The sequence below is a fragment of the Gymnodraco acuticeps genome, unplaced genomic scaffold (assembly GCF_902827175.1).
Source record: "Gymnodraco acuticeps unplaced genomic scaffold, fGymAcu1.1, whole genome shotgun sequence".
NCBI classification, from domain to species: domain Eukaryota; kingdom Metazoa; phylum Chordata; class Actinopteri; order Perciformes; family Bathydraconidae; genus Gymnodraco; species Gymnodraco acuticeps.
The window spans coordinates 414,556-440,937 of record NW_022990889.1 but is presented as its reverse complement, the minus strand read 5'-3'; the positions used below and the strand labels follow the sequence as shown (position 1 = coordinate 440,937).

The window sequence follows — 26,382 nt, the reverse complement described above, 5'->3', positions numbered from 1 at the left end:
CCATCTGTGTCTTGCATGCGTGTTGCAGGTGTAACAATGAGAGAGGAGGTGATGGACGTTTTGTCTGAGGAGTTGTCTTACCTGGTGTCAGATCTGAATCCCTTCACCGAGTACACATTCAAGGTCACTGCTTCCACACCAGTGGGAGAGGGTCCTGCAACAGATATCACTGAGAAGACCAGGGAGCAGGGTGGGTGCACCATTTCATTACAATACATTTAATTTACACATGCTAAATTGGTGAAATCAACCATTTGTATACAACCCTGAAACAATACAGCTCGTCAAATACTGTATGTTAATCTTCTAAGTTCTAAGTTTAGAAAGAATAGGAAAATGTATATAAATAAAGTATTTCAAGTAATTAGTATTGACAATTAATTTTCATAACAAATGATCAGGCCTGCAAAACCCCCGAAACAACATATTTATTTTATAATGTCTAGTTCTGCATGTTTTGTTTAGTCCCTAGCTCAGTGCTGGAAGTGTCCTATCAAAACATCAGCTCCACCTCCATACTAGTGAGCTGGGCGCCACCACTTAACCCCAACGGGCGGATCACACATTACACCGTCTACGGCCTCAAACTGCACAGTGATCAAGCCCTGAAGTGGTCTACCAACGCTACCAGCATATTGATAACAGGTAGAGAAATCACCTTTTCTGTACAGTCGTTATACTCATTATAATACAGGTTGTTGATAAATATCTATTTTCTAATGTATAGATCTGGACAAGTATACTGGTTATAAGCTACGCGTAGCTGCTTCTACAGCTGTGGGAGAGAGCTCCCTGTCGGAGGAAGATGACATCTTTATTTTCACCTTAGAGGACGGTATGTGCTGAAAACAAAGGCAACGGCAATACACAACGGTCAAAACATTTGTTAGAGTTGTTAAAATAATGCAGATATTGTGTTTTATATGTTTCTGAAGCTGTTTTACCTTCTTTTTTTATTGTTGTGGGTGCCTAGTCTGTGGCATGCAAACTATCAACAATTAAAGTATTATTTTGCTCCCAATATTTATTATGAGGATATTTCAGCCTAATTATTGGATTGTTTGATTTGATTTTGTTCAATTCATTTTTTTTCAATCTGTGATTTTCTTGTCGGTCCATCCCCAGAGCCTGATTCCCCCCCTGTGAACCTCACTGTGGTCGCCACCAGCCCCCTCGCCGCCACATTGGCCTGGTCCGCCCCAGAGCAAGCCAATGGGATGATCCATTATTACGAAGTCCAGTATGAGAACGAGTCCTACTCTGAGTTACTGAACACATCCTCAAACACAGCAACTCTGATGAACCTGAAGCCTTTCTCCTACTACAACGTGACTGTGAGGGCGTACACCCGTTACGGCCACGGCAACCAAACGTCAGAATCTTTGTACCTGCTGTCCGGAGAAGACGGTGTGTTGATGGATGCATTCAACAACGTGAATGCTAGAGCTGCAACAATTAGTAGAATGATTAATTAGTTGATCTACAGGAAAATAATCCTAAGCTAAAATCTATTCATTCTGTTTTCAAACTCTGAAAATATAGAAATGTACTGCTTTCCTGGGTAGTACATCTTACTAAACTAAATATCTTTTTTTGACTGAAAAACTGTATTTTTTTAAAGAAAACATCTAGGATTTGGGGAAACTGGGATGGATATTTTTAACTATTAACTTAACTATTAACTATCCCATAGACCAAACAATTATTCACTCATTTACAGAATAATCTTTGGATTTATCAATGATTCAAACTGTTGTTGGTTGCAGCTACTGTAGCTAATATGCACTTATTAAAAATATTGAGTAACAATACCACATTTTCAGATTTTAATAACAGTGCATCTTCTTGTGTTCTCTCTTCAGTCCCGGGCAGTCCTCCGTATGACGTTACTTATGAGTCGGTCAGTCCCAGCGAGGTGAACGTGACCTGGCAGCCCCCTCTGCTGCCAAACGGGATCATTACCCACTACAGCCTGCAGCTGTGGAACTCCAGCCACTACCTGAACCTCACCTCCCCTACCAACTACATCCACATCACACATCTGAGGAAGTACGCCAACTACCGCGTCATGGTGCAAGCACACACACGCGTTGGGCCTGGGAACTACAGCAGTGATCCGCTGAACATCACTACACTGGAGGATGGTGAGAAGGGTTGGGGGGGGGGGGGGGGAGAAAGAGGGAGGGTTTGTTTTCAGATCCAGTACGCTGCACGATTACATCATGACAGAGTTCGGAGGGCATCTGATTAAATCTGACTTTCCTCTCGTCTTATCCTCCTCAGTTACATCTCTATTTCAGATCATGCTAATGGTGTTACATCACAGGTGTTTGATGCCACGTGACGCTCTTGTCTCCAATCAGCTCTGAGAAGCACATACAACAGAGTCCTTTCAACTAACCAGTCTTTTATTTCAGGGAAACATTCAGTTTCTCTCAGGCACTTTCCTGAGGGGCCACCTGAGGTTCCTAGTTCCCCAGTGCAAATATATTTTTCATCACTCCTCAGTGTCTGTATTGATTAGGCCCATCCTCCTGATTGTGTTTTTTCACTGGAAAGTCTTTCTCCTGCATCTCAGCCCCAAACACAGCTCCTCAGTTTCTCCTCGCCAGGAAGTTGTCAGATTATGAAGTAGAGTTGTCATGGCAACCACCGCACGAAGCCAATTCAGACATACTCTACTACAAAGTCAGAGTTTGGTGAGTTTCCTAATTTCCTTCTCCCTGTTTGACTGTAGAGATTCAGAAACACATTGCAACATAAATAGTGGCTCTCTTTGATAGGAATGAAACGACTGAGCTGTGGCAGAATGTGACGGGAACGTCAGTGGTTATTAATGTAGACTCAGAGAGCCACTACAACGCCTCTGTCTCCAGCTGGACCCGACTGGGAGATGGAGGAGTGCTGATCTACATCAGCTTCACCACCACTGATGCAGGTGCTGGAGGATGTTTAAGACCATTAAGACAAATTACATCAAAATAATTAATCACCATGTGTGTAGTTTCTTCCTCCTTCTGAATATTTATCTGTGTGTTTCTCAGAACCATTTGACTCCCCGCAGAATGTGACTTTTGCAAATGTGACCACCTCCTCCGTCACCTTGCTGTGGCACCCGCCTACTGAACCTAATGGACTCATTGTACACTACTCTATATACTACTCTTATAACGACACTGTGGCTGAGCAGGTGAGACACAAACTTTGGTTCCCTCGCACTGATCTCAGTAACCCTCTTCCAGCAGCAGGTAGTTGTTGCCAGCTAATCACTCTGCATGCTCCCCGCACAGCATCAAACAGCAGAGCTAGTGACAGGCTGGTGAACACAGTGATCCTGTTAGCTGCTAAAGAAACAAATCATTCTCTCTGGAGTCGGTGGAGAACAAAGCAGAGCTAAAAGATAGAACATTTTGGACACAATCGAAACTCTGAATTTAGACAATTTAGCAATATTGCCTTGTTTCTGCTGGATGTCTAAATTATGAACTAATACTAACTAGTAAATTGCTAAGAAATGCTTCATATCAACGTTATAACTTCATAATACAGCAGGGTTGGCCTAACTGCTTGTTATGCTGTCCTCAAGGCCAAAATATAAGAAAATAATAACAAGCATTAAATAATCCCTCTGGCTGGGTTCGGAAAGGACTGAAGATGTATGATGCTGTCTTCATACCACTATATAAATAATTGATTTTTTTAAATCTGTGAACAAACAATTCTTCATGGCCAAATATTTGTTTCTGCATTTATTTTTAAAATGTTTCAGGCGCTTCTTTATTTTTATCCATGTTCTAAATTAATGCAGACTCTTCCTGACTGCTTGTGGTAAAAAAAAAGAAAGACATTTAATGTTGGGTTTTTCTTTCATTTGAAAAGCATCTGTTCTGATCTCTTTAAATTTCGATTGTAGTGTATGAAAACCAAACTAACATTTGTTTTTCTCCATAGAGGGTTCCAGTGTCAGACCTACCTGAGCCGGCCTCTCCTGATTCAGCCCTCTACTTCACTCTGACCCGGCTGATTGGAGGCACAAACTACACGCTGTGGATGACTTCTAGCACAGTGCAGGGGGACGGGGGGGTCCAGAGCGAGCCACTTGTCCTGTTATTACCTGAGGACGGTCAGTCAGACACACCTGCTGACACACACCCACATGCACCAATGTAAATAATAAAGAAATAGAATTACACATGAAATACTACACATAACGCTAGATATATTATTGTACAACGTCTCACTGGAAGGTTAGTCTGCACACTTTTTCCAAAACCTCTTCAACTTATAAAAATGAAAATGACATAAAAACTCTGCGATTGAAGATGGGACTTTCAGCCTGTTAGTAAAAGGGAATAACAGTCGGTCTTGCAAACTGGCTCTATTTTTGTCCGCCTGTGACGCCTTGGAGACAGCCAGTTTGCGTTTCCTTTTGCGAAGCATGACGAAAGTTGTAAGGGATTAAAAGACACAGAGAAGAACGGAACTGTAGGATTTAAGTAAAATAAAAAAGCCTTACGTTCGTGCTGTGCCATTGCTACAATTTCCTTGTTGTCACATAAATCAGAATTTGAATGTAATGTTGTAGTTACAAATCCTCAGTGTATAAAGTAAATAAATATCTCTCTGATCTCTTTGTTTTTATGTTATTTTGGGAAAAATGGTGCAGACAACCGCCACAGACTTTGTCACAAACAGTTCATATTTATATGCCATGATTCATGTTTTCTTGTTTAGCCATAGTAATAGTTTTCTATGTTCTGAACTATTACTGCTCATACTGACTCTGTATCTCTACCTGTGCTCTAGTTGTTCCACTCTCAGCAAAGCACCGGATCTCCAGGGCACAGCCAAGCCCCCCCCCCCTGCTGGGCTCAGACCCCCACTCACACCTGGCCCCTCACATCCAACACTCATTCATCTCATGGATCCCCTCCCCTTTCCCCTTCATCCCCACTTTTTTTCTTATCTTTGTACCATGCGTAATTTTTGGAGGGGCAGAGACGATGAACAGGATGAGTATTTTCTCCTCAACCTCTTTCTTTCCCAAGGTTTTCCGTGTGCTCGTTTCCCTCCTAAATGCCACTTTATGTCTCTGAATGTGCTGTTTATATTAATATGTTATGACAATGTGTCTAAGCCTGTTTACTGTGCTGTCTTACTGCTGTGTTTTTGTTTTGTTAAAATACTGAATACTGAATTGTTCTCCTTGACATGCTGTTTTTGATTTTGTGAATTCCAACAATGCTGCCGGTAATTATGACGATGCTTGTGATAGATGATGATTATAATGATGATAATGATGATGACTGGTGCGCTCTTCATTTTCCCTCAAGTGTCAGTGTGTATGTTTGATTGATGCCCTCATTTACTGCCTCATAGTACAGTAAACTCACATTAAAATGTTTTGAATCAGTGTCGTCAATGTTAGTTAAAAATAGTAACACCATTCTTCTTGTTTCCTTCTCCAGTGCCAAGTGACTCAGTGAAAAATCTGACCGCTCAGATCTTCAGCTCCACTGCCATCATCGTCAGCTGGGACCCTCCCCTGGAGCCCAACGGCCGTCCCACCTACCTGCTCACCTTACAGGCGGCTGGCATCTTCCCAGACCTACCCAACCAAGGGGCTCCAGCTGTCAACAAGACCATCAAGCATAGCACGACTGACACAGTCTTTCTGTTCACCAGATTGAGGAAATATTTCCCCTATGTGTTGACTGTTACCCCGGCAACTCGTGCTGGCGCGGCCTACAATCATACCAGCACGATGTATCTGCGAACAGATGATGATAGTGAGTTTATCTACACAAACATCTATTAATGGAGTGTGGTTTATGTTTTTAATGTGAAATCGTTCCTCCTTAGTTCCTAGTTCTGCTCCGGTGCTGGTGTCCACCAAGAATCAGTCGTCATCCTCTATCGCGATGGTCTGGCAGCGCCCTCTGGAGGCCAACGGGGAGATAACAGAATATACCCTCACTCTTTTTGGCCCAGGGGGCTCCAACACAACTCAAACCCCCAACACCTCGTTCATCCTCAGCAACCTGCTTCCATACACAGCTTACAACATCACTATTACAGCTGCTACGCGTAAAGGCTCAGGACCCTACCTGCTGCTGCAGCTGCACACCGATGAAGGAGGTTAGTGGGGAAACATGTCTATGATGCTTTATAAACACACTTTTTATAATTACTTTAAAGGTTAGCTAACATAAATGCTTGTAATTGTTGGTCACTCGCTGATATTATTTTTAAATGGTCTTAGTGTGTTATAATTCCTGTAGTTGTAATGCATGGTTATAATGCAACCAATCATAATAATGCATGGTATTTATTTTAGCGCTTACATAATAAACATGTAATACATTGATTACTCTGGACAATACCCACAGGAGCAATATGGTAAAACTATGGGAATTATAATACAAAATAATCCATGCAGAAAAAAACGTACTAGATACTTGTACCTTATAAATCATTATAAAATGCTTTATATTGTGTTATAATGGTTGTTAACATTATGAATACTTATGAGTGCTTAAAACCATAACTTTACGGTGTAATAAGATCCATAACAGTCATCTGTTTGCAACTTAAAAAAACGATTTATCTAATATATCATATTCCAAATTACTATATAGACTATTCTTCTATTCAATTGTATTTGTATTTACTTGCACTATTGTATCTGTTTTATTGTGCTGCACTGTTGGAGGAGCCTGTGACCTAAGATGTTCATTGACGTAACTACACTGTAGCTATGTACAAATGACAATAAAAGCCTTGAATCTTGAACAAATCCATTGTAATTACTTATATAACAAAACATAAACAAAGACGTCATAGACAGTGCTACCAATATTTCTCTAAGATCCTTATTAGATGGTATTAATTAATGAAACTACGAAGGTATCCTGACTACATTCTGTTTCAGTCGTTTAATCTGTTTGCCATACTTTTGTTTCAGGCCCCATGTCACCCCCCCGTAACCTGACCATATATAACCACACAGCGGTCTCTGTGTGGCTGAGCTGGGAGCCTCCTCTGGAGCCCAATGGAGTGGTGATACAGTACGGCTTCAGGATCCGAGACCTCATCACACACACCGTCACACACAGGGTACCGTCAATTTCACACACCGAAAGCTACCCCTCAATAACAACATCACACTCACACTAACACACACTCCAGAGAAGAAAAGTGTCACACTTACGGTAGCTCTAATTTCACACTCTAGATACCACTCAGCAGTAACATTATACACACGGGCACGTACTGTATGTGTGTTAATTCAATAAGACACCCACTCCAGGAAGCAGGATTGGATGATTTATGTGTGTGTGTGTGTGTGTGTGTGTGTGTGTGTGTGTGTGTGTGTGTGTGTGTGTGTGTGTGTGTGTGTGTGTGTGTGTGTGTGTGTGTGTGTGGTGTGTGTGTGTGTGTGTGTGTGTGTGTGTGTGTGTGTGTGTGTGTGTTCAGAATTCCTCTGGGCCGTCGACCATCGAGGATCTTTCAGGCTTCAGGCCTCATAGCTCCTACGAGATCAGTGTTTACAGTTACACCAGAGTGGGCCATGGGAATCAGTTCAGCAGCCCTGTGGCTTTCACCACTAACGAGTCAGGTAAAGTACACACCGTACACAGGGGATGTTACACAATTTATGAAGGTTGAAAATAAAATTGATTTGTACAGTGTATTTAATTCAGTTTGAAATACCTTATTTTTCCCTTAAGGGGCAATTAAATAAAAGCATAAATGCAAGCATTAGACCATTTAAACATGTCCTCCTCATGTAAATACAGTAAGTTTTGCCATTCATTTCTGAGGTAATCAACATTTTATAACCAGTTATAACTTCTTGTCCTATTAAAAACAAATTCACGCATTTATCACCTCAAGACTGGACTACTGCAACAGCATCCTGTATGGTTCATCATCCAAAATTCTAAATATACTACAATACATCCAGAACTGCGCTGCCCGCCTCCTCACCCACACCCGCTCCAGAGACCACATCACCCCCGTCCTTCAAAACCTGCACTGGCTCCCTATCCGTCAACGAATACACTTCAAAATCCTTCTGCTAACACACAAAGTTCTCAATAACCAGCCCCCCCCCCCCCCCTACCTCACCGACCTGATCCACCACTACACCCCCTCCCGCAGCCTTCGTTCATCAGAAGCGAACCTCCTCTCTATCCCCACACGAACCAAGCACCGAACCTGGGGGGACAGAGCCTACTCCATCGCTGCCCCCACCCTCTGGAACTCCCTTCCACAACACAGAGACTGCACCGACCCCCCCACTTTCAAAACACTGACCAAAACACACCTCTTCAGACTTGCTTTTAATTTGTGAATGATGCTGTGTTGCTATTTTAATATTTATTTATTTTTTATTTCTATTCTTTATTCTATTTTATCATGTTTTATCAAACCGCTGTAAAGCGTCTTTGAGCACCTGGAAAAGCGCTTTGAAATAAAATGTATTATTATTAACAACAATTGTCATATACAGACATAAAACATCATTTTTTTCACAAGCACATAGAAAAATGTGACTCTCCTCAAGAACAGCGGGTCATTACCACAGAGTTTCTGGCTCGACAACAACAAATAAATGTATAAATAAAAGTTGGTAATTATTGTTTGTAAAAAATGTTAATCAGTTTTTTTAGGCTATTTTTAGTTTTGTCTGCAGGTTGAATTTTTGTAATTTCCAGTAATATAAAATAATCTTTGGCAAAACTATGGGTGTAGCAGCCGTTTTTAATCATGTGCGACAAAAAACCAACTGAAATTGTATTTGTTTTTTTCTTCCTCTTACAGTGGACAGTGATGAATGCTTACTTAAGCTAATAGTACTATAACAATGTTCCAATGTCATCTCTCTGTCTGCAGTGTCTGACGCTGTGGGGAACCTGTCTTGCTCTGGAGTTAGCTGGGATTCAATTCAGCTGTTTTGGGAACTTCCAAGCAACCCTAATGGGCAGATAATGTTTTATGAAATTCTAGTGGAGGTTGACACACACCAGGTTTACACACAAGTGTACACAGTGACAGGGCTGTCTCCAGACCAGGAGTACGCTCTCACCGTGTCTGCAGTTAACTCTGCAGGACCTGGAGACGGACTGAACTGTACTGCTTCCACTCTCTCTGAATCAGGTAATCACTCACTGTGTATTGTGAAACATTTGTATCTTTAATTTCCGAACAAACAATAATACAGGATAAATACTTGTCTCTATCCACTTTGTTCCCTTTACAGCCCCCGCTGCCCCTCGCTTCCTCACCATCTCTCAGGTCACCCCTAACAATGTGACACTTCAATGGGCTGCACCACTCTCCATTCCCGGCCTGCTGAAGGAGTACCATGTCATTGCACAGCTGATTTCCACTGTTTGCGAACCAAACACACTAACTACTGCACAGCCGGCCCCAGAGGACGAGCCGACCTCAGACTGCGTTCACTCTAATGTCACAGTGTCGGTGAATGCTTCGGACCACATTGACGGGAGCCTCAGCGTCACACTCCAATCCCTGGCTAAATACCGATACTACCGCTTCAAGGTAGCTGCTGTGACCAACGCTGGGGTTGGAGAATACACACTCTGGAAATATGAACGCACCTTGGCTGGAAGTAAGAACATCACAGTGATGATAGGATGTTTTAGAATTGCCTGTGATGATTTCCAAGGTAAACAAAAATAAACAAAAATTGGATTTAAATCTAGATTATTCCTGTAATAGTTATTTGGACTTTGGCGTGTCTTTCAAAAGACTTAAACAGCATTCAGCAATCAACATTAGCATGCTAACAAATCATTCATTATCTTTAAGGCTTTTAAAAATGTAAATAGCATCATAAGCATAATTGATCTCCTCCCTCAGACCCTGATGACCCTCCCCGGGACCTGAAAGTGACCCCCACCTCCAGCGGCCTTCACATCACATGGAACCCTCCATCTGTTATCGCTGGACCCACTTCCTATCTTGTGCAGGTCATCTCATTGAATTTTGTTTCTACAGACACATGCAAAAATATGAACATGTCACCTAAATGGTGTTATGAGTTTGGTGTGGTGAAACAATATGAATTTCAAATTAAAATGTTCCCATGAACTATCCTGTTAAACCAGGTGGACGGTCCCGGTCTGAACTTCTCTACAGTCCGGGCTCCAGGAGAGCTGACGACCGTTGTTGTGACTGAGCTGACTGCCTTCACTCGTTACTTTGTGACGATCACTGCCTTTACCGGTTCATCGGAGCATGCTGCCAGCGATGGGAAAGCTATCGGACCAATTGAATTTCAAACGCTGGAGGAGGGTATGTAGAAATACTCATCTGAGGAGCACTGGCTGCTGCTTCACAGTGAATATATCTGTAATTAATGTTCTCCTGTATAATTTCTACTCTGCCCCAGAGCCCAAGGACCCTCCCAAGAATGTTGTAGTATCAGTTGTCCCAGAGTTAGTGAACCAAGTGAAGGTGACTTTTACCCCTCCAGAGGAGCCCAATGGAAACATTACATCCTACTTTGTGTACATCTACGAAAAGGACCAACTAGTCAAGAACATCAGCCTTAATATCACCCACAGAGACCAAAACACGATGACTGCTGTCATTGAGGGTCTGAAGGGAGGACACAGCTACAGCATACAGGTGAAAAACACATATATTACACACACACACACAGCCTTGTTTGACTCTGTTCAAATCAACATTTTCTTTATCTATAACTCCTCTATATGCTTGTCCCTCTTTCTGCTGTCTTCCCTCCTTTCTTCTATTTGTCTGTTTGTAGATTTCAGCTAAGAACGGGGCAGGTCTGAGTCCACCCAGCTCTCAAGTCCGTATAACTACAGGGATCACAGGTACATGTCGCGCGCGCTTTGTTATGTGCGCTCTGCAGTGCTTTAATGTGTGTCTCCCTTTCTTGTTGCAGCAGTGCAGCGTAGATGTGAGACACAGAATTACCGCTGCACAGTGTCATGTTCAGTAAAACAGTAGGCAGGCCTTGTCTGACACAGCTTTACTCCACAATATCGTCAGATGTATGTTCATGATGTAGCGGATAGAGCATCAACCTGTTTGTAAAATGCAACAGGCATTAATGCCATCTTCACACACACTGTAATGACTCAACAACCTCTGTCTCTGTCTCTCTGTGTCTGTGTGTGTGTGTTCCTGTGTGTGTGTGTTCCTGTGTGTGTGTGCTCCTGCTTGTTCACACGTGCGTGTATTCCAGCTCCGGCCAAGCCAATGCAAAGACCCCAGGCAAAGCTGGGCCATGGAGGGGTTGCCATGGTAACCCACAGGAGTATCACCATCCACATGCCTGCCTGTTTCTATAGTGACGACAATGGACCAATCACAAAAATTCAGGTCATCGTGGCCGAATCAGGGGGTATGACTCTTCAGAAACATTGACAGCCTTCACTTTTAGTTGAGCACACTTGGGTATCGGTCTTGTTAGGGCTTTAAGCCTCGACTAGAATCTTGTTTTACAGTATGTCACTCTGCCCTAAGCTCAAAAAAGACAAAATGTATGCATGAGCCAAAGAGCTTAACGTCAGCAGAAATTTGACTCAGTCCCCCTGCGATTCCTTTCCTCTCTAACTGACTTACTCATCCTGTCACAGTGAATGACATCCAGAACCTGACCAACTGGAAGAATGCATTCTTCCATCGACCTGACCCTTACCTGACTGACATGGGGTTCCCCAACCCACCGTGTCCTCTTGGGGACAGGGCGCAGCGCTTGGACACACACGTCAGAGGGGGTCACAGTGTGTCTGCACGCGGCCCGCCCACAGTGAGGAACAATCACACCACAGCAGGAACCTACGTGATCGGACGGAACAATGACTGTCTAAAGGAGAACAACACCGAACATTTCTGCAACGGACCTCTGAAGCCAAAAACAGTCTATGTGTGAGTGCAACACACAAACACACAGCAAAATAAAAACAGTTGTATGAACAGGCTTTACGTTAATAAAAGCTGACACTGGACTATTCATATTCACCAGGTTTAAGTTCAGAGCCACTAATATTAAAGGCCAATACACAGACTCAGTGTACTCGGAGCACGTCAAGACTGCAGGTAATTGTATTCATCTCTGTTTTTCTCCCAATCAATAAATGAGAATATAAAAGCTGTACAGCCTGTTTGTTGTTTTTGTGTAACGTTGTCTCCTCTCTGAAGTGGACGGGCTGTTGACCAGAGAAGAGCAGATTATTCTGGGTGTTTTGCTCTCCGTCACCTTGGCTGTGTTGCTCATCATTATCATCTGTGGCTCTGTCAAGTAAGATAGCAGCAGGCTTTCAATTATTTGCAAACATGAATACATTAACTTAAACACTGCATTGATATTGATGTAGTATTTTTACACAAAATAAAACATGTGCAAATCCTTTATGGATATGGGACATTTTACAATGCCCAATTTGTTATTCACATTATTATAAATATTATTTCTGTATTTTCCTTGTTATTAACTGATGTGTTTGATTGACATGTCAGGATCCATCAGCGCAAGAAGGAGGGCGGGAATTATTCACCCAGAGAGGCAGAGATCATAGAGACCAAGTGTAAACTGGATCAGCTGATTGCTGTGGCAGATCTGGAACTCAAACAAGAAAAACTCAACCGGTTAGTCTGTGATTACTTTTAATCTAAGGGCTTCACTTTACTGAATATATCATACAGATTTTTGGCAGCTGAAACTGCCTGCACAATTCATGAGTTTAGGCTTGATTTAGCTGCCCCAGACGAGATTCTAAATCTAAGTCAACAAGACAAGAACACCTTCACTGCAGCCAACTTGATGTGCGCTCCTGTCAGCACACGAGTGCAGAAAATAGAATCAGCATCACTATGAAACAACACGGCATTATCGGGGCTTTATAGTTTACCTTCAATTCCCAGCATAACAGACAAGTCATCCTTTCTGCAGCTCTCCAACCATCCTCTCATAAAAATTCAGTTTGAGCGTCTTCTTTGGCACAAGCAAGTGCACAGACAATAAGTGCTGCAAGCTGGTGAGAAGCAAAGTGAGATTCAGTTACTTTTGGTGCATCAAGGTCACCGATGGCTAATATTAGACAAAATACTACCCAATAGAAAGCCTTCAACAAAAAATAAAGTCTTTCTGTAACCTTTCTTTCCCCAACATCTAAAGAATACCCATATAATGACAGAATACCAAAGAAACCATGTACTTCTTGTACTGTATGTGTTAAATGTGGCTTGTCTTCAAGAGGAATTGAATGAACAACAAAATAAATAATAAAAACATAAAACCCACATGAGAGAAGATGGATAAATATAATAGCTTCCACCGGCAGATAACTGTCTCTTATCTCTTATGTGCAAAGAAACATAACGGTCCTACTTGAGTAAATATTCGCCAGCCTTAATAAATATCCTCTATGACATTTTTTATATGCAGTGACTGCAAAAAAAAGGAGGCAGTCCCTGAGGATACTTTACTGTCCACTCATTTTAGATGCAACATTGGAGGTTTTTTACAGCTGCATGTTGTGTTCACATCTAAGCTGCACCAGCTGTCTTTTAAAGAGGCCCTATAATGCTTTTTGGGGTTTTCCCTTTCCTGTATTGTGTTGCAGGTTTCTGTGCATGTAAATAGACTGAAAAGGCAACAATCCTCCAGAGAGAGTTTCTCTCCAACACACTCCCCCCTTTCCTGAAACGCCTCCATTGGACACCTTTGTTTACTTCCATAACATAGTGACATCACTATAGGCTAAGGGGCGGTACATCTCTAAGCGGTTGACCAATCACAACAGACACAAACATTTTTTTGAACATTAAAGCATTGAAACATGTTACAGTAGAGCATGATACAGTATGTCCCCTTTACGTCATTTGTGTCTCTGCTTTGTTGGAGCTGAGATCAGCATAACACACCACTTGTCTAAGCTTTGTGTTATAATATCCCACTTTTTCTTGTTACCTGTCACACAAGTTGCAAAAATAACCCTCCTTGCCCGCACATGACACTTGCATTGACTCGCCTTGGCTTTGTCTTTCTCTCACCAAGCACTTCTCTCCCACCAGGTATTCTTCCTTCTTCTTTAGGCGGAAAGAGATTTATGTGATCCAGTAAGTTGGGCTTTGGACCTGTGTGTGCCACGTTTTGTTGTGTGTGCTTTTATTGCATGTCACACTGCCTTGTACCCGGCCATCACTATGTGTTCGTCATTGTCACATTTCCCATTAATCCCGAATCAAATCACCCTAAATCATCCATTTGTGTTGCTCCTTTGGTGGAGGTCGACAGTTGATGGAATCAGGGTCTCCTTTTCCTCCATCACTGGCAGGGATTGCAGAGTGGTGCCGACACCCCTCTGCTTGAGACCATTTTAATTTGTTTACCCACTCACTATCTTAAAATTGCTCGGGAGGCTTATCAGCCATAGAGGGCACAAGTGGTAGCGTTATCAATCGCTAAGGATCTGCGTAGCTACAAGTCTTCAGCAATGCAAAGAAAGATTTGATTAGAAACGGTTAAACCTCCTCTGCTTTATCTTACAATGCCATGTACTCTCTGCAGTGAAGATCCCTTCAGCTTTCAGGCCCAGAAATAACACAGTGTGGGATGTGATTATTTAGTTAATTTGTTTATTTTTGGTTGATGTTTGCTGTCTATTTTCATCCAGGCTGCTCAGCTACAGGAAATCACTCAAGTAAGTCCTCCTGCATAAATAATCTGAATATACACGTAATAGTTGCAGCACAGATCAGCATGTTCAGTATGCCTCAGTATAAATAAGATTTATCCTAGAATAACATAAATAGCATATTGTTGTAGAGTGTTTGTACATCTCTTTCTGTTCCTCACATAACTCCTTCCCTCTCTGCCAGGCCTGTCAACAAGAAGTCTTTCCTGCAGCATGTAGAGGATCTGTGTGCCAACGACAACTCCAAGTTCCAGGTGGAGTTTGCTGTAAGTGTTTGCCTACTACCCGGACCTGTGTTTCTAAACTGTGTAGACATGTATGCATTGGGATGGAATAAAATAAAACAACCTGGAAATGACTAAATAAATGGAGCATGAAGGAAAGTCTGCAGTTAGAAAACAGGGTACATCACAGAAAACCGATAATAGGAATAATTTAGTGCAGGCAGTAAAAAGGAAAGTGATGCAAACAAAATCAATGCCAGCTTTTTCCTTGTTGTTTTGCACCTCACTAATGCACAAGAGCAGCTGAACATCCGATCAAATAAGCATTTGGTGATTAATGTATTAACTAAAATGACAATTTTCTGCATTTTACATGTTGCTTATTATTCATGACGTATATATGCATTCATACCTGAATAGATTCTTAATCAATTTAGAGACTTCTAGCATTCTGATCATTTAAACAGTGTTTTTAAAGTCACAATACACGTTTTAACAAATGTATCTTTCACTTAAAGGTGGGGTAGGTAATTTTGGAGAAACCGGCTCGAGTGCGCTAGAATTTGAAAATACACAACCGGAACAAATCTGCCACTTCCTTACAGAGCCCCTCCTCCAACACACACGAACGTGCACATGACCAATGAGGGCACGAGATAAGTTTGTGCACAGATGGAAAGCTGACAGGCAGGTAGGCCATCCAGTTATTTTAGCTGGGCCGGCTAAAATGATTGGTCATGCTTTTTACAGTACTACGGCTTCCACAGATGAAATTTTGTTATGGATTTTTTGTCAAAGCACTTAAGATATTCATTGCTATCTGGATGTTAAGAGCATTCCATGGAATATAACAAAAAGTGTATCTCGAGACGGCTTCTCAAACTTATCTACCCCACCTTTAAGTCCCAACTGTTTGTATTTTAAAAAATACAGGCTCTGACCTTTAACCTTTTGTATGTGTGTTTATTAATATTGAAGTATAATGCGTTGTCTACCCAGGAGCTACCAAAGCTGCTGCAGGACCTGGCCACCACCGACGCTGACCTGCCCTGGAACAAATCCAAAAACCGCTTCCCCAACATTAAACCTTGTGAGTGCTCAAGCTGAAAATAAGGTTTCAAGGTTTAGATACTCACAGTATACCAACATTATATGTGTTAGCTCCAACATTACCTGCATATCAATTTCACCAGCGCTTGCACAGCTTTATTTCACATGTTTCTATCATGCTCTTCTTATTAAACTTTGTCTAGACAATAACAACCGAGTGAAACTGCTGTCAGAACCGGGCACTGCGGGCTCTGACTTCATCAACGCCAGCTTTGTGTCAGTGAGTACCAGCAATCCGAAACATCAATAAATATCTGTCCCTTTCTGATTCAGTCAGATAGATAGATAACAACCTCAAGTTTATTAATTTCTGCGTGAGTGTGTTGCTGGGGTGTTGTTTGAGCTTGCAAATACAATGTTCAGTTTCTGTGTTTCTGCTCTGTAGGGCTACCTTTGTCCAAATGAGTTCATAGCCACCCAGGGGCCTCTGCCGGGCACCGTGGCCGACTTTTGGAGGATGATCTGGGAAACAGGAACCCGCACCATCGCCATGCTCACACAGTGTTACGAGAAAGGGAGAGTGCGTAATTTGACCCTGTTATGAAATAGAATTCAGAGGACAGGAGGGGCATCTTTAAAACTCTGTCAACAGGAGATCTGATGTGTGTGTGTGTGTGTGTGTGTGTGTGTGTGTGTGTGTGTGTGGTGTGTGTGTGTGTGTGTGTGTGTGTGTGTGTGTGGTGTGTGTGTGTGTGTGTGTGTGTGTGTGTGTGTGTGTGTGTGTGTGTGTGTGTGTGTGTGTGTGTGTGTGTGTGTGTGTGTGTGTGTGTGTGTGTGTGTGTGTGTGTGTGTGTGTGTGTGTGTGTGATTTCAGATTCGATGTCACAAGTACTGGCCAGAGGACAATAAGCCGATGTCGGTGTTTAGTGACATTCTCATCTCAAAAGTGTCAGAGGAAGTCCTTCCTGACTGGACTGTCAGAACCCTCAAAGTAGAAAAGGTGATTACGCCGACACACCTTACACACTCACACACTCACATACACCATGCTGTTCATGCATATGTAGATACTGGATGTGGGCATTTGTTCCCAACTTTGTAATACACAAATATATCCACGTCAATTCTTCCACGTTCATCTAACTGGATAATGTGAACCAAAAAAAATGTATGTGCCTGTAGCTGCCATTTTCTTTTTAAGTAAATGTTACAGGCCAAAAGCTTAAAGAAATAGTTCAACGCTACAGGAAATACACTTATTAAGAGTTAGATGAGAAGCTGTTTCCAGTCTTTATGCTAAACTAATGTAATAGTCTCTGTTTCATATTTAACAGTCAGAAATAAAAGTGGTGTTGAATTATCTAATCTATTTCACTGTGAAAATTGCAAAGTAATTTCAAAATGTCAAACTACTCCTCAGTGAGTCATTTCTTCCATTCCAACCTTTTGAGTTATGTAATCTATATTAATGTTAATCCATCTTTTTTCTTGTATGTATTTCTCTGTGCAGCATGGGCACTACATTCTGGTTCGCCACTTCAACTACACATCGTGGCCTGAGCACGGAGTCCCAGAGTCCTGCAGCACGCTCATCAAGTTTGTCCAAGCTGTCCGAGCCCACAGGCACGACAACACCACTATAGTGGTCCACTGCAGGTAAACAGCAGTGTACTGACACTTCCTACATTACTGCAAGGTCCTTAAAGTAAATTGCACCGTATACTTTATTCTAATGGAGCTTCCTTGACAATCTCCATCTATCCTTGTTCTTCAGTGCTGGTGTGGGCAGAACTGGTGTATTTATCGCTCTCGACCACCTCATTCAGCACGTCAGAGATCACGACTTTGTGGATATTTACGGCCTGGTGGCTGAACTTCGCAGCGAGAGGATGTGTATGGTACAGAATCTGGTGAGTTGACATTAAATGTAATTGTTCTCTTAGGTTTAATTTCACAAAGAGGATACACAGAAGAAAAAAAAGGTGTTTTTTGTATTCTTTTAAGTGGCTTGAGTACACTTAAAAATCATCAAAGACTCATAAGTAGCGTTTTGGTTTGCCCCACTTTTTTTAAACTTCTTGTCCTGCTGTGATCCCATCCCCATGAGGAAACATTTGGTACATTTCTTATTTTGACAAAGGGAAAGGATCTGGCAGTGGATTAAAGACATATGCTGAGCAGGGTTTCCCGTCAGCATGAACCTTTCCTAAAATCACTCTTTTCAGTCATTACTTACAGAGGGATGGTGTGTGTCTGCAGGGACCCTCTGACTGGTGCCTGTGCCTCTCCTCAGTTTTATGCTTTTACTATTTCCTGATGTTCTGTGCATTTCTCCTGTGTCCACATTTTAGCAGTGAAATATGAGCCTGCAGTGTCTGCAGCTCCGAAGCTGCTTGAATCTTTGAGACCGCAGCATTCCCGACAGCTCACTATTATTATGGCAGTCCAGTCACATGTGCATTAAAGCCTCCGCTTTAAGAGGCCATCATTCCATTCAATTATTTTATAACCTCACAAATGTCATTGCCAAGCTACTCGAGCACATTGTTGTTGAAGAGAGCTTTTTAACTAACCCACATTTAACTCTTTTACCTAAAACACTTAACTCAAAGCGAGAGCAAAGGCAGTTATTGTAGATGTGTGTCAGATCTTGTAGAGGTATTTAATAATTACTGATTTCTACCGTACTTTCCATCAGTTTTGCTACATGTGCATCTTTATCATAAAATGACAATTAACTAGAATCTTCCTAAACTTGCTGAGTGATTTACATTTTGTTTGTGTAAACAAATAGAAACAAAACAATTGATACAAAATATAGATATACATTTAACTCTATAGATTGTTATAGTGAATTATTTTGGCAACAAAAGTGAAAACATGATATCTTGGCAGCCCTACTTGAAATATGGTATCCAGCTCTCTTGCTGTTACACCTCCCTGGGGTGTGGCAGCTGCAGCATTAGGAGTCAAAATCATTTTAAATGTCATTATTTAGTCTGAGTTTGAGGTTTTTTTTCTGTCTTCTGTTAAAGAAAATTAAAATGTTGCTTTGAAAGGCTTGAGTCCTGAAAGAGAGAGGGAAAAAAAACCTTTAAACTTGAATTAATTGACAAAATCTAATCAGCAATGCAAGATTAATGTGTTTCTTTTTATATATTGAAAAGAAAGAAAAAAAACATGGTCATATGTTTTTATTTTTGTTGCCTTTATCAGACAGGAGACAGTAGAGGGTTAACAGGTCTCCAGCTGGAATGAAATCAGAGTTGTTGTGATTAAATGGTCTGCACCAGCTACCAGGACCCTCTGACTTAATTATACACCAATTTAATTATTATGAACATCTGCTCAGTATCTGCTAATGTGTGCGTTTGTGTGTGTGTCAGGCCCAGTACATCTTCCTGCACCAAAGTACGCTAGAACTTCTAAACAGCAAAGGCAACAGCCAGTCCATCTGGTTTGTCAGCTATTCTGCTCTGGAAAAGATGGACTCCCTGGACGCTATGGAAGGTAAACAACATGTACAGTAAACACACGTGCACCTCTACACACTTAAATACACACAAGTACAACACACTCACAGCACATGGCTCACTCCACTCCTTTGTGCTGGTCTGTAGGTGATGTTGAGCTGGAATGGGAAGAAACCACTATGTAAAGAGACACCTTTTCCTGGGAGAGAGTGACGCTTGTCGGGAGGCGGCCTGTGCACAAAGGTGGACTGGACTGATCCACTACACTTGGTTAGAGGGGGGTGCAGGAGAAACAGGAAGCGAACAGCACAGTTTAAACTGAGCGATCTGTCAGACGACTTTGTTCCTCCACCTCAACCCACTTCTCTGCACTGTCCCCCCTTTAATAAACCTCTTGTCCACTTGTTTTCAAAGAGAGTGAGAAACAAAAGGGAGACAGAATTTGAGAAACGTTTGAAAGAGCGGTGAACTGACTGAGAGAGCTCTATGACATCTGTAATCTTACAGGCATTTTGCACAAATTGATTCCACTGTGTTTTGTAATTATTGTACTATGTTGATATCATCTATGTTTTTGTAAGATAATTTATTCAGCCAAAATGGTGTTTTGTTTCAATCTCTTTGTAAATCTGACTATGTCGAAGAGTGGACAGTATTTACGTTTTGTTTATCCTTTCTCAAGAGTGATTTGCAAAAATAAAAGCAACTTGTATTTTTTCTGGCTTTGATGCTTAAGTTTTTAGTCTCAAATATCTTGTTGTGGTTATCAGTCAGGTATGTCTGGCACTAGTTGTTTTTTTTATCAGTAGTCATTGCTTTTTTCATAGATTTTTGGCCTTGGAAAGTGTTATCGCAAAGCTAGTAGAGATTGGAAAAAAAATAGCTAGCCTTACTCCTCAGTGAATTAGTGTGTAGAGTGTTTGCTCCACCTACCTTATTTGGCGGACCAACAACACATATTCTGACGGTACAAGTCAGTTTCAATACTGCTTTCTCCTCTGTTAATGAATGAGTCTAGACCCGCTGTGCTGGGTGGACAAGAACACCTGCAGACTGATTTCCCATAAGCTCCTTCATTCAGCCGTCCTCCTCACACACCTGGAGCACATTCATTAGAGAGGCCGAGGGGGGGGCACAGAAGCATGGAGACAATTCGGCCGTCAACACACACTCACACACAGACACACACACACACAATCAGACAGTCCAGGGCAGAGAGTAAAAACTACTTTATTCTTTCATTCTCTTAGAACAGAAAAAATAAGAAATATTCCATTAGTAAACATGTTGATCTTTAAGAAATCTCCCTTTTTAGAAATATTGTGAGGGTGCAAAGATTAATGACAGTGCTCCACAGTGAGGATGCAGATTGGTGCGTCTCCATGACAACCATAGAGAAGGCAGGGGTTGATGGTAAGGGGTGGGGCAGAAAGGAGGGAGGAAGTAGAGAGAGAGGGGAGAAGATGACATCAATCAACCCAACATGCCCGGAACAATTATGATACAAACATATAATCAATTCCCTGTAAATAAAAATAAAAACAATATCATGCTTTTTGTACAAGTCAGTCCGAGTTTACAGTAAACAAAGTGGGGTGCTGACTTAAGAAATCAAGCCGTTTCTAAGGTAAATATACGCTGGATTTGCTGTTGCTTTGGCAGCATTTGTGTATGTGTGTGTGTGTGTATTTACTGCACGTATTCACCAATACAGCATAGCCCTTACACACCTTAACAGGTGACACAGCCATCTCTTAATAATCTATAATAATATGACACGGTATAATTTCATGATAAATGTGTATCGGCATTAATATAGCATGTGTTACCATGGAAACTGGAGTTTATTCTATAAAAGCTGCCTGTCTCTCGCAGCGGTAGGATTTAGGACAACCCCTGATGTGAATAATAATCATGATGATAATAAATAAAATAATCATAGAAATAATAATTATAATAGCTATTATATCCTCTTTTTTAAACTAGATTATTCTCTGTACAAATACATACGTAGATACACACACTGGGCAAACCAATCACTTTTTTAGAATAAATCTATATCATCTATTTACAATATATCCAATATATTCTGTGGTGCAAAAGGTACAAGACGTGTTTGGTGTGTCTCAGTTGGATGATTTGCGATCTGCTGTACAAACTGGCTCGAACCATCGACCCTGGAAAGACAACCTGATGATTAAATCAATAAATATTCCATGGACATCTTCAGTTTTCCCCTGATTAGCATTCAGTATATGAATGCATCTCTGTTTATATAACATTTTCACTGTGCAAGGATAAATATAATTTGTGAGGGGAGTGATGGTGACCTTGGTCTGCCTTGTGTGGAGCAATTTCTGTTCATTTTTAAACTAAAGAGAGTTTTTTTAGGCACGGATATTGCCTAAATCCCAAGGTAACAGCAATGTGCACACTAGGTAACCCATTACAAGCAAATATACCGAAAGAGAAAGGCTTGATCTGGCTGTTTTAGTCTTGTTTTGGATTAATTACCAGTCCCACTCCCTGCTGCCCATGAGTAAGCAGACTGAACACACACGCTGCTCTCAGATATTACATGTTGCAGTGCAGCAAATCCTCTCCTGAGCTGTGTGAGGGCAAACAGAATCAGGACACTCACACACCACTGTGAACATATCTGCATACAAAAGTTTAGGAAAACAAACAACAATGAAACACAAAAAAGTATGATTGTCATCAGGTTTTAGGTTAATTGAGTGAGTAGCAACATCATAGCTTACTGCCCTTTACTGCACACGGCAGGGTGGAGATGCTAGAGCTCTTTACCTTCTTCTTGGCATATCTCATCACCCAATCATTAACTGTTCACTAGGAAATAAAGGAAACAAATATGCTGACACTACTGTGCAGACATGAGAAAAAAAAGCATTGCAGTGAGAAGCTACATTAGCTCTGCTGAAATGACTCTAAACTAATTCGATCGAAACCAAAGACCAAAAAAAAGGGTGAGAACTTAACAATAGAATACAATAACAATTAATCAATATCCTGAAAGAGAGCACAAAAAAACTTGTATCCGTATTTCAAGCCCTCCCTTTTCCTCTCAGGACTGCCGGTTTGCTCTTCTGATCTGGCTCCCTGGTTTCACAGTTATAGCTCTCAGACACATTTGTTGGATAGGTGACATTTTAAAAATGCAAAGTCACAAGATCTTTTGAAGAGTGTGAAATCTAGACAGACAACACCATCAGCTACCGGGTGACATGTTAGACAAAAGAAAGGAGAAAAGCTGTCTTTCGAAATGGCATCAAATCTAGTCCATGTTCAAAAAAGCCACCACTGAGTCAGGACTCTGAATAAAGTCCTGTTGGTGTCCTTTTCCTTTGTCATTTTTTCCGACTTACACAGTATATTCCTCACTTTTTTTTTAGCAATGCTTTAATCTGACCACTCAAAGGGAGTTGGCTAGCACTCCAGCATGTGTGTCGCTGTGTGAGTGAGGGGCTCAAGTCCGGCCCCCAGGGTTCATAGAGGAGCCTCTTAGACGATGCTGCGGGAGCCGCTGGAGTTGCGCCTGCGCATGAGAGGCATGGTGTGGTGGAGGGGCCTGGGTGAGTCAGGGGGACAGAACTGGTGGGGGTGGTTGTAAGGTGGAGGGGGAGGCGGCAGAGGAGGCTGGGGGCCGTCCCCCTCTCTGACATGCACAGGCGTGGACATGGCCGACTGTATGAGCTGATGTGTGGCTGGGCCTTGGCTGAGGAAGGCCTCCATCCGCCCCCGCCCGCTCTGGTCCACCACGATCAACTTCACTATCTGCTGGCACTGGATGAGTGTTTCTGGGCGGAGGTCTCCAGGCTGCATGGGGCTGAGCAGGGCGGGGGGCGCGGTCAGGGCCAGAGGCAGGGACTCAATGCTGGGCGGGCTCAGTTGATAGGTCTGCAGCCTGTTGTGAATTGACACCTAGTTTAGGAACAGTCAGAGAACGCATGAGGAGTTACCAGCCTGAACGCAGCCTCTACGCAGCCCTCTGGTGTGTTACGCACATGGGCATGCAGGCATGCAGGTTGGTATGCAGAGCGAGCGCATGCAAAATACACACTCCGTCTCTCTTTTTCTCCCAATCATGTTTATTTACATGATTTACACTTTCTCTCAAAAATGTTTTACACACACCAGCCCAGAAACAGAAAAGGGTAACGGGATAAGAAGAGATTTTGGTCAGAGGTCATGACGTGAACGTTTTGATTTTGATGTGTGTGTGGGTGTGAGAACATGGTAAATGAGTGGCAGAATGAGAAGCTAAAAGTTTAAGGGAGCGTCAGGAAAGGAGAGGTGACACCGAGGGCGTAGTGTCTCCCTAACACACTAATGTACAACTCTAAAGGACTGACTGAGAGGCAGGGGAGACAGGAAAGAATGGAAAGGATAGAAACAGAGGAAATTGGAAAGGGGTAAACAGCCTCTATGACTGTATGCTGAGTTAAAATAAGGGCGGGTTTCACAGACATTCCCCCGCCCACACACACTCAGACTGTTAACACTATCAAGCTTATCTGGCTTTGTACTTTAGATGGTATTCTAGGAGCCAGCCAGGCTTATGGTGGCTTGCAAAAGCTTATACAGTAAGGCTGGCAGCAGCAGCCGATGAAAGAAGGGATGCTATATAGCAAGTAGAGTGGCTGCTGATCCACTCACGAGGCACACAGAGAGATAGTTTGGAGCGCCACTATTGCACACTCCTCTCAGTGGCCTTTGTATCTGTGCCTGCAAAGTGGGGATGTGCCTAAGGCCGAGCTCTTTTAAAGCAAAGCACAAAGCAAACTTTTTTTCCAGGATGCGTCCCTATCTAGTCGCTCATTCACACACGCAAACACACACACACAGACACACACAGACAGACAGAACCACACCCACATAGCAGGGGACGCATGCACTTACCTGAGGGAGGCAAGAGTGGCTTAGCACTTACCTCTACTGTGTTGTTGTTGCCAGTTTTATCGTACACATCCTGTTGGCCTGTAGGGAGAAAGGTGTCTATTTGTAAGTCAACGGGAGATTAAAGTTTCATGAACAGAATGTTAAAATTCCGAATCAGTACTTTGCACAGGTGGCAGTCACTTTTTATAAAGGAAGAGTTTAGCATTTTAGGAATATACCTATTTGCTTTATTCCTCAGGGTTGGATGAATCACATTAATACTTCTGTCATGTCTGTCTGGTAAATACTCGCTCATGCACTGAAAAAACTGAACCGTTGACAATTTTCACATAACTGTATTAGGTAAGTTAAAAGCAATTATATTAGGTTGAACCTAATATTTTGTATTTTTAACTTAATATTATTGCTTTCAACAAACATAATACAGTGACATCTGTTGACATAATACATTTAATTAAAGTCACCGTTTCAGTTTTGTCAGTGTGGGAACAACTCAGCTAAGCATTAAGGCAGCAAACAGAAGGATTCAGCGAACTATATGCAGTTTTTACAAAATCCTTGAAACCAGTAACTCTAAGCTCACTAATTAACATGTTGTGTCTTGGGTGTTTAATCCATACAAAAACCATTAACCTGGGAACATAGAGTAATGCAAATACTGCAATTTGTTGTTTTTAGGGGAACAAACCCATTCAAAAAGCCACAATTAGAGAAAAGTTAAACAATATAATCATAATGTATTCCTTTTTCATGTTCATATTCGCTGTTGTTGGATTATTCATGCACCAATCTTCCATGAAGTTGTCCTATTTTTATACATTGCCTTGAGTAATGTATGCATTGTTATGAGTAATGAATGCGGTGTTATGAATTTTATGCTGCACGAGCAAAACCAGCACCTGAGGGTGAGCCGTGTCCTGTGTGTGTGTCCACTTGCCCACCATTGGTGTGTATGCTGTGTGGCTGGATGCCTTGTTGCCGCTCCAACTCCCCTGTAACACAAATAGGAGATTGCAACCAGCCACTATATACTATGCATATATATTCACATGTATATACATATTTGTGTACAAATTATTTACCAGGAAAAAAGTATTGTTGTTAATAAAATCTCTTTTTCTAGTCATAATATACAGCATGTATCTGTTAGCACGTGCGTATGCTGAGGTGTGAGTGCTGCACTTACACTGGATGTGTATCTGCTCCATCTCATTGACCTCTGTGATCGCCTCTCGGAGCTCCTCTGCAAACTTCCTGAGCTCTTCTCCGCTCGGGGAGCAGAAACTCACCAGCTGCTTCTTCTCTGAGGTAAACGGGCTCAGCATGGTGATGCCATGGGCGTAGTCTGATGAGACAACAACAAGGTTTCAAAGAGAAAAAGGAATTACTTTCAACATTTTGATTTCAAAATAGGATACAGGTTCTTCGAAATATTTTGCTGTTGATCTTTTAAACTTCAATTTAACTTCACAAAATGGTGCTAAGAATACCTGCAAAAACTCATGCTTTGAGCTTAATGACCAAATGATTGTTCTGTTGGCAGCAATGGGTTCTTGAAGATTTTCAACAAAGGGTTTGCAGAAATATTAGGATGCTCATATTCACTGAAGGCCAGTAGTTTTCTATTTATTTCTCATACAACACATTCAGCTATGCTAGTGTCATGACTCAATTAATGTCTTTTAAATCAAGTAAAGGAATTCATATCCTTCACATTATAAATTATTATAATTTCGTTAGACTTCATCAGGTCAAATCCTTCATGTGTTTTATTCTTTGATTTAAGATCAATAACCTGCAAAAATAGTGACAACCATATCAGCCTCAGCTGTACAACGGTTAGAATGCTAACATGCTAAGCATGGTTCAAATTTGAATTAGCTTTAAGCCATTATTACCACAGTGCTGTATCAGGCTGTAACTCATTAATCTGAAAAGTGAGACAGTGTGGAAGTGTCTTAAACCTGCTTTCTATCCAATACCAAGAAGGTTGCTCCACTGGTTTCAGAAAAC

At 41.8% G+C, this 26,382-nt stretch overlaps 2 protein-coding genes across 5 annotated transcripts in view; one reads left to right on the top strand and one right to left on the bottom strand.

Annotated features, from left to right (window-relative positions):
• Nucleotides 1-20,166, top strand: part of ptprq (protein tyrosine phosphatase receptor type Q) — a 44,585-nt gene extending 24,419 nt beyond the window's left edge. Inside the window, exons 29-63 of the mRNA XM_034233527.1 lie at nucleotides 29-190; nucleotides 466-645; nucleotides 728-835; nucleotides 1,126-1,407; nucleotides 1,863-2,144; nucleotides 2,579-2,699; nucleotides 2,784-2,938; nucleotides 3,045-3,190; nucleotides 3,952-4,123; nucleotides 5,469-5,789; nucleotides 5,863-6,138; nucleotides 6,965-7,116; nucleotides 7,477-7,618; nucleotides 8,899-9,162; nucleotides 9,266-9,637; nucleotides 9,889-9,998; nucleotides 10,137-10,323; nucleotides 10,421-10,659; nucleotides 10,802-10,871; nucleotides 11,246-11,404; nucleotides 11,640-11,931; nucleotides 12,029-12,102; nucleotides 12,205-12,304; nucleotides 12,523-12,651; nucleotides 14,080-14,124; nucleotides 14,682-14,708; nucleotides 14,887-14,968; nucleotides 15,926-16,016; nucleotides 16,180-16,256; nucleotides 16,422-16,556; nucleotides 16,851-16,976; nucleotides 17,487-17,632; nucleotides 17,751-17,886; nucleotides 19,363-19,486; nucleotides 19,597-20,166. Of these exons, the coding sequence (XP_034089418.1) occupies nucleotides 29-190; nucleotides 466-645; nucleotides 728-835; nucleotides 1,126-1,407; nucleotides 1,863-2,144; nucleotides 2,579-2,699; nucleotides 2,784-2,938; nucleotides 3,045-3,190; nucleotides 3,952-4,123; nucleotides 5,469-5,789; nucleotides 5,863-6,138; nucleotides 6,965-7,116; nucleotides 7,477-7,618; nucleotides 8,899-9,162; nucleotides 9,266-9,637; nucleotides 9,889-9,998; nucleotides 10,137-10,323; nucleotides 10,421-10,659; nucleotides 10,802-10,871; nucleotides 11,246-11,404; nucleotides 11,640-11,931; nucleotides 12,029-12,102; nucleotides 12,205-12,304; nucleotides 12,523-12,651; nucleotides 14,080-14,124; nucleotides 14,682-14,708; nucleotides 14,887-14,968; nucleotides 15,926-16,016; nucleotides 16,180-16,256; nucleotides 16,422-16,556; nucleotides 16,851-16,976; nucleotides 17,487-17,632; nucleotides 17,751-17,886; nucleotides 19,363-19,486; nucleotides 19,597-19,634 (5,522 nt within the window). The 3' untranslated portion in view covers nucleotides 19,635-20,166. The remainder of the gene's footprint in view (nucleotides 1-28; nucleotides 191-465; nucleotides 646-727; nucleotides 836-1,125; nucleotides 1,408-1,862; nucleotides 2,145-2,578; nucleotides 2,700-2,783; nucleotides 2,939-3,044; nucleotides 3,191-3,951; nucleotides 4,124-5,468; nucleotides 5,790-5,862; nucleotides 6,139-6,964; nucleotides 7,117-7,476; nucleotides 7,619-8,898; nucleotides 9,163-9,265; nucleotides 9,638-9,888; nucleotides 9,999-10,136; nucleotides 10,324-10,420; nucleotides 10,660-10,801; nucleotides 10,872-11,245; nucleotides 11,405-11,639; nucleotides 11,932-12,028; nucleotides 12,103-12,204; nucleotides 12,305-12,522; nucleotides 12,652-14,079; nucleotides 14,125-14,681; nucleotides 14,709-14,886; nucleotides 14,969-15,925; nucleotides 16,017-16,179; nucleotides 16,257-16,421; nucleotides 16,557-16,850; nucleotides 16,977-17,486; nucleotides 17,633-17,750; nucleotides 17,887-19,362; nucleotides 19,487-19,596) is intronic.
• Nucleotides 20,167-20,663: 497 nt separating this feature from the next.
• The window catches only part of iqsec3b (IQ motif and Sec7 domain ArfGEF 3b), a 30,400-nt gene continuing 24,681 nt past the window's right edge, over nucleotides 20,664-26,382 (bottom strand). Inside the window, exons 12-15 of one of the 4 annotated variants that reach the window (XM_034233530.1) lie at nucleotides 25,556-25,714; nucleotides 25,311-25,361; nucleotides 24,401-24,447; nucleotides 20,664-23,391 (exon numbers count right to left, since the gene is read on the bottom strand). In XM_034233530.1, coding sequence (XP_034089421.1) covers nucleotides 22,972-23,391; nucleotides 24,401-24,447; nucleotides 25,311-25,361; nucleotides 25,556-25,714 — 677 coding nt within the window. In that variant the 3' untranslated portion in view covers nucleotides 20,664-22,971. Of the gene's footprint in view, nucleotides 23,392-24,400; nucleotides 24,448-25,268; nucleotides 25,362-25,555; nucleotides 25,715-26,382 lie in introns of all 4 variants that reach the window. The other 3 variants (XM_034233529.1, XM_034233532.1, XM_034233531.1) reach the window with 3 other exon arrangements.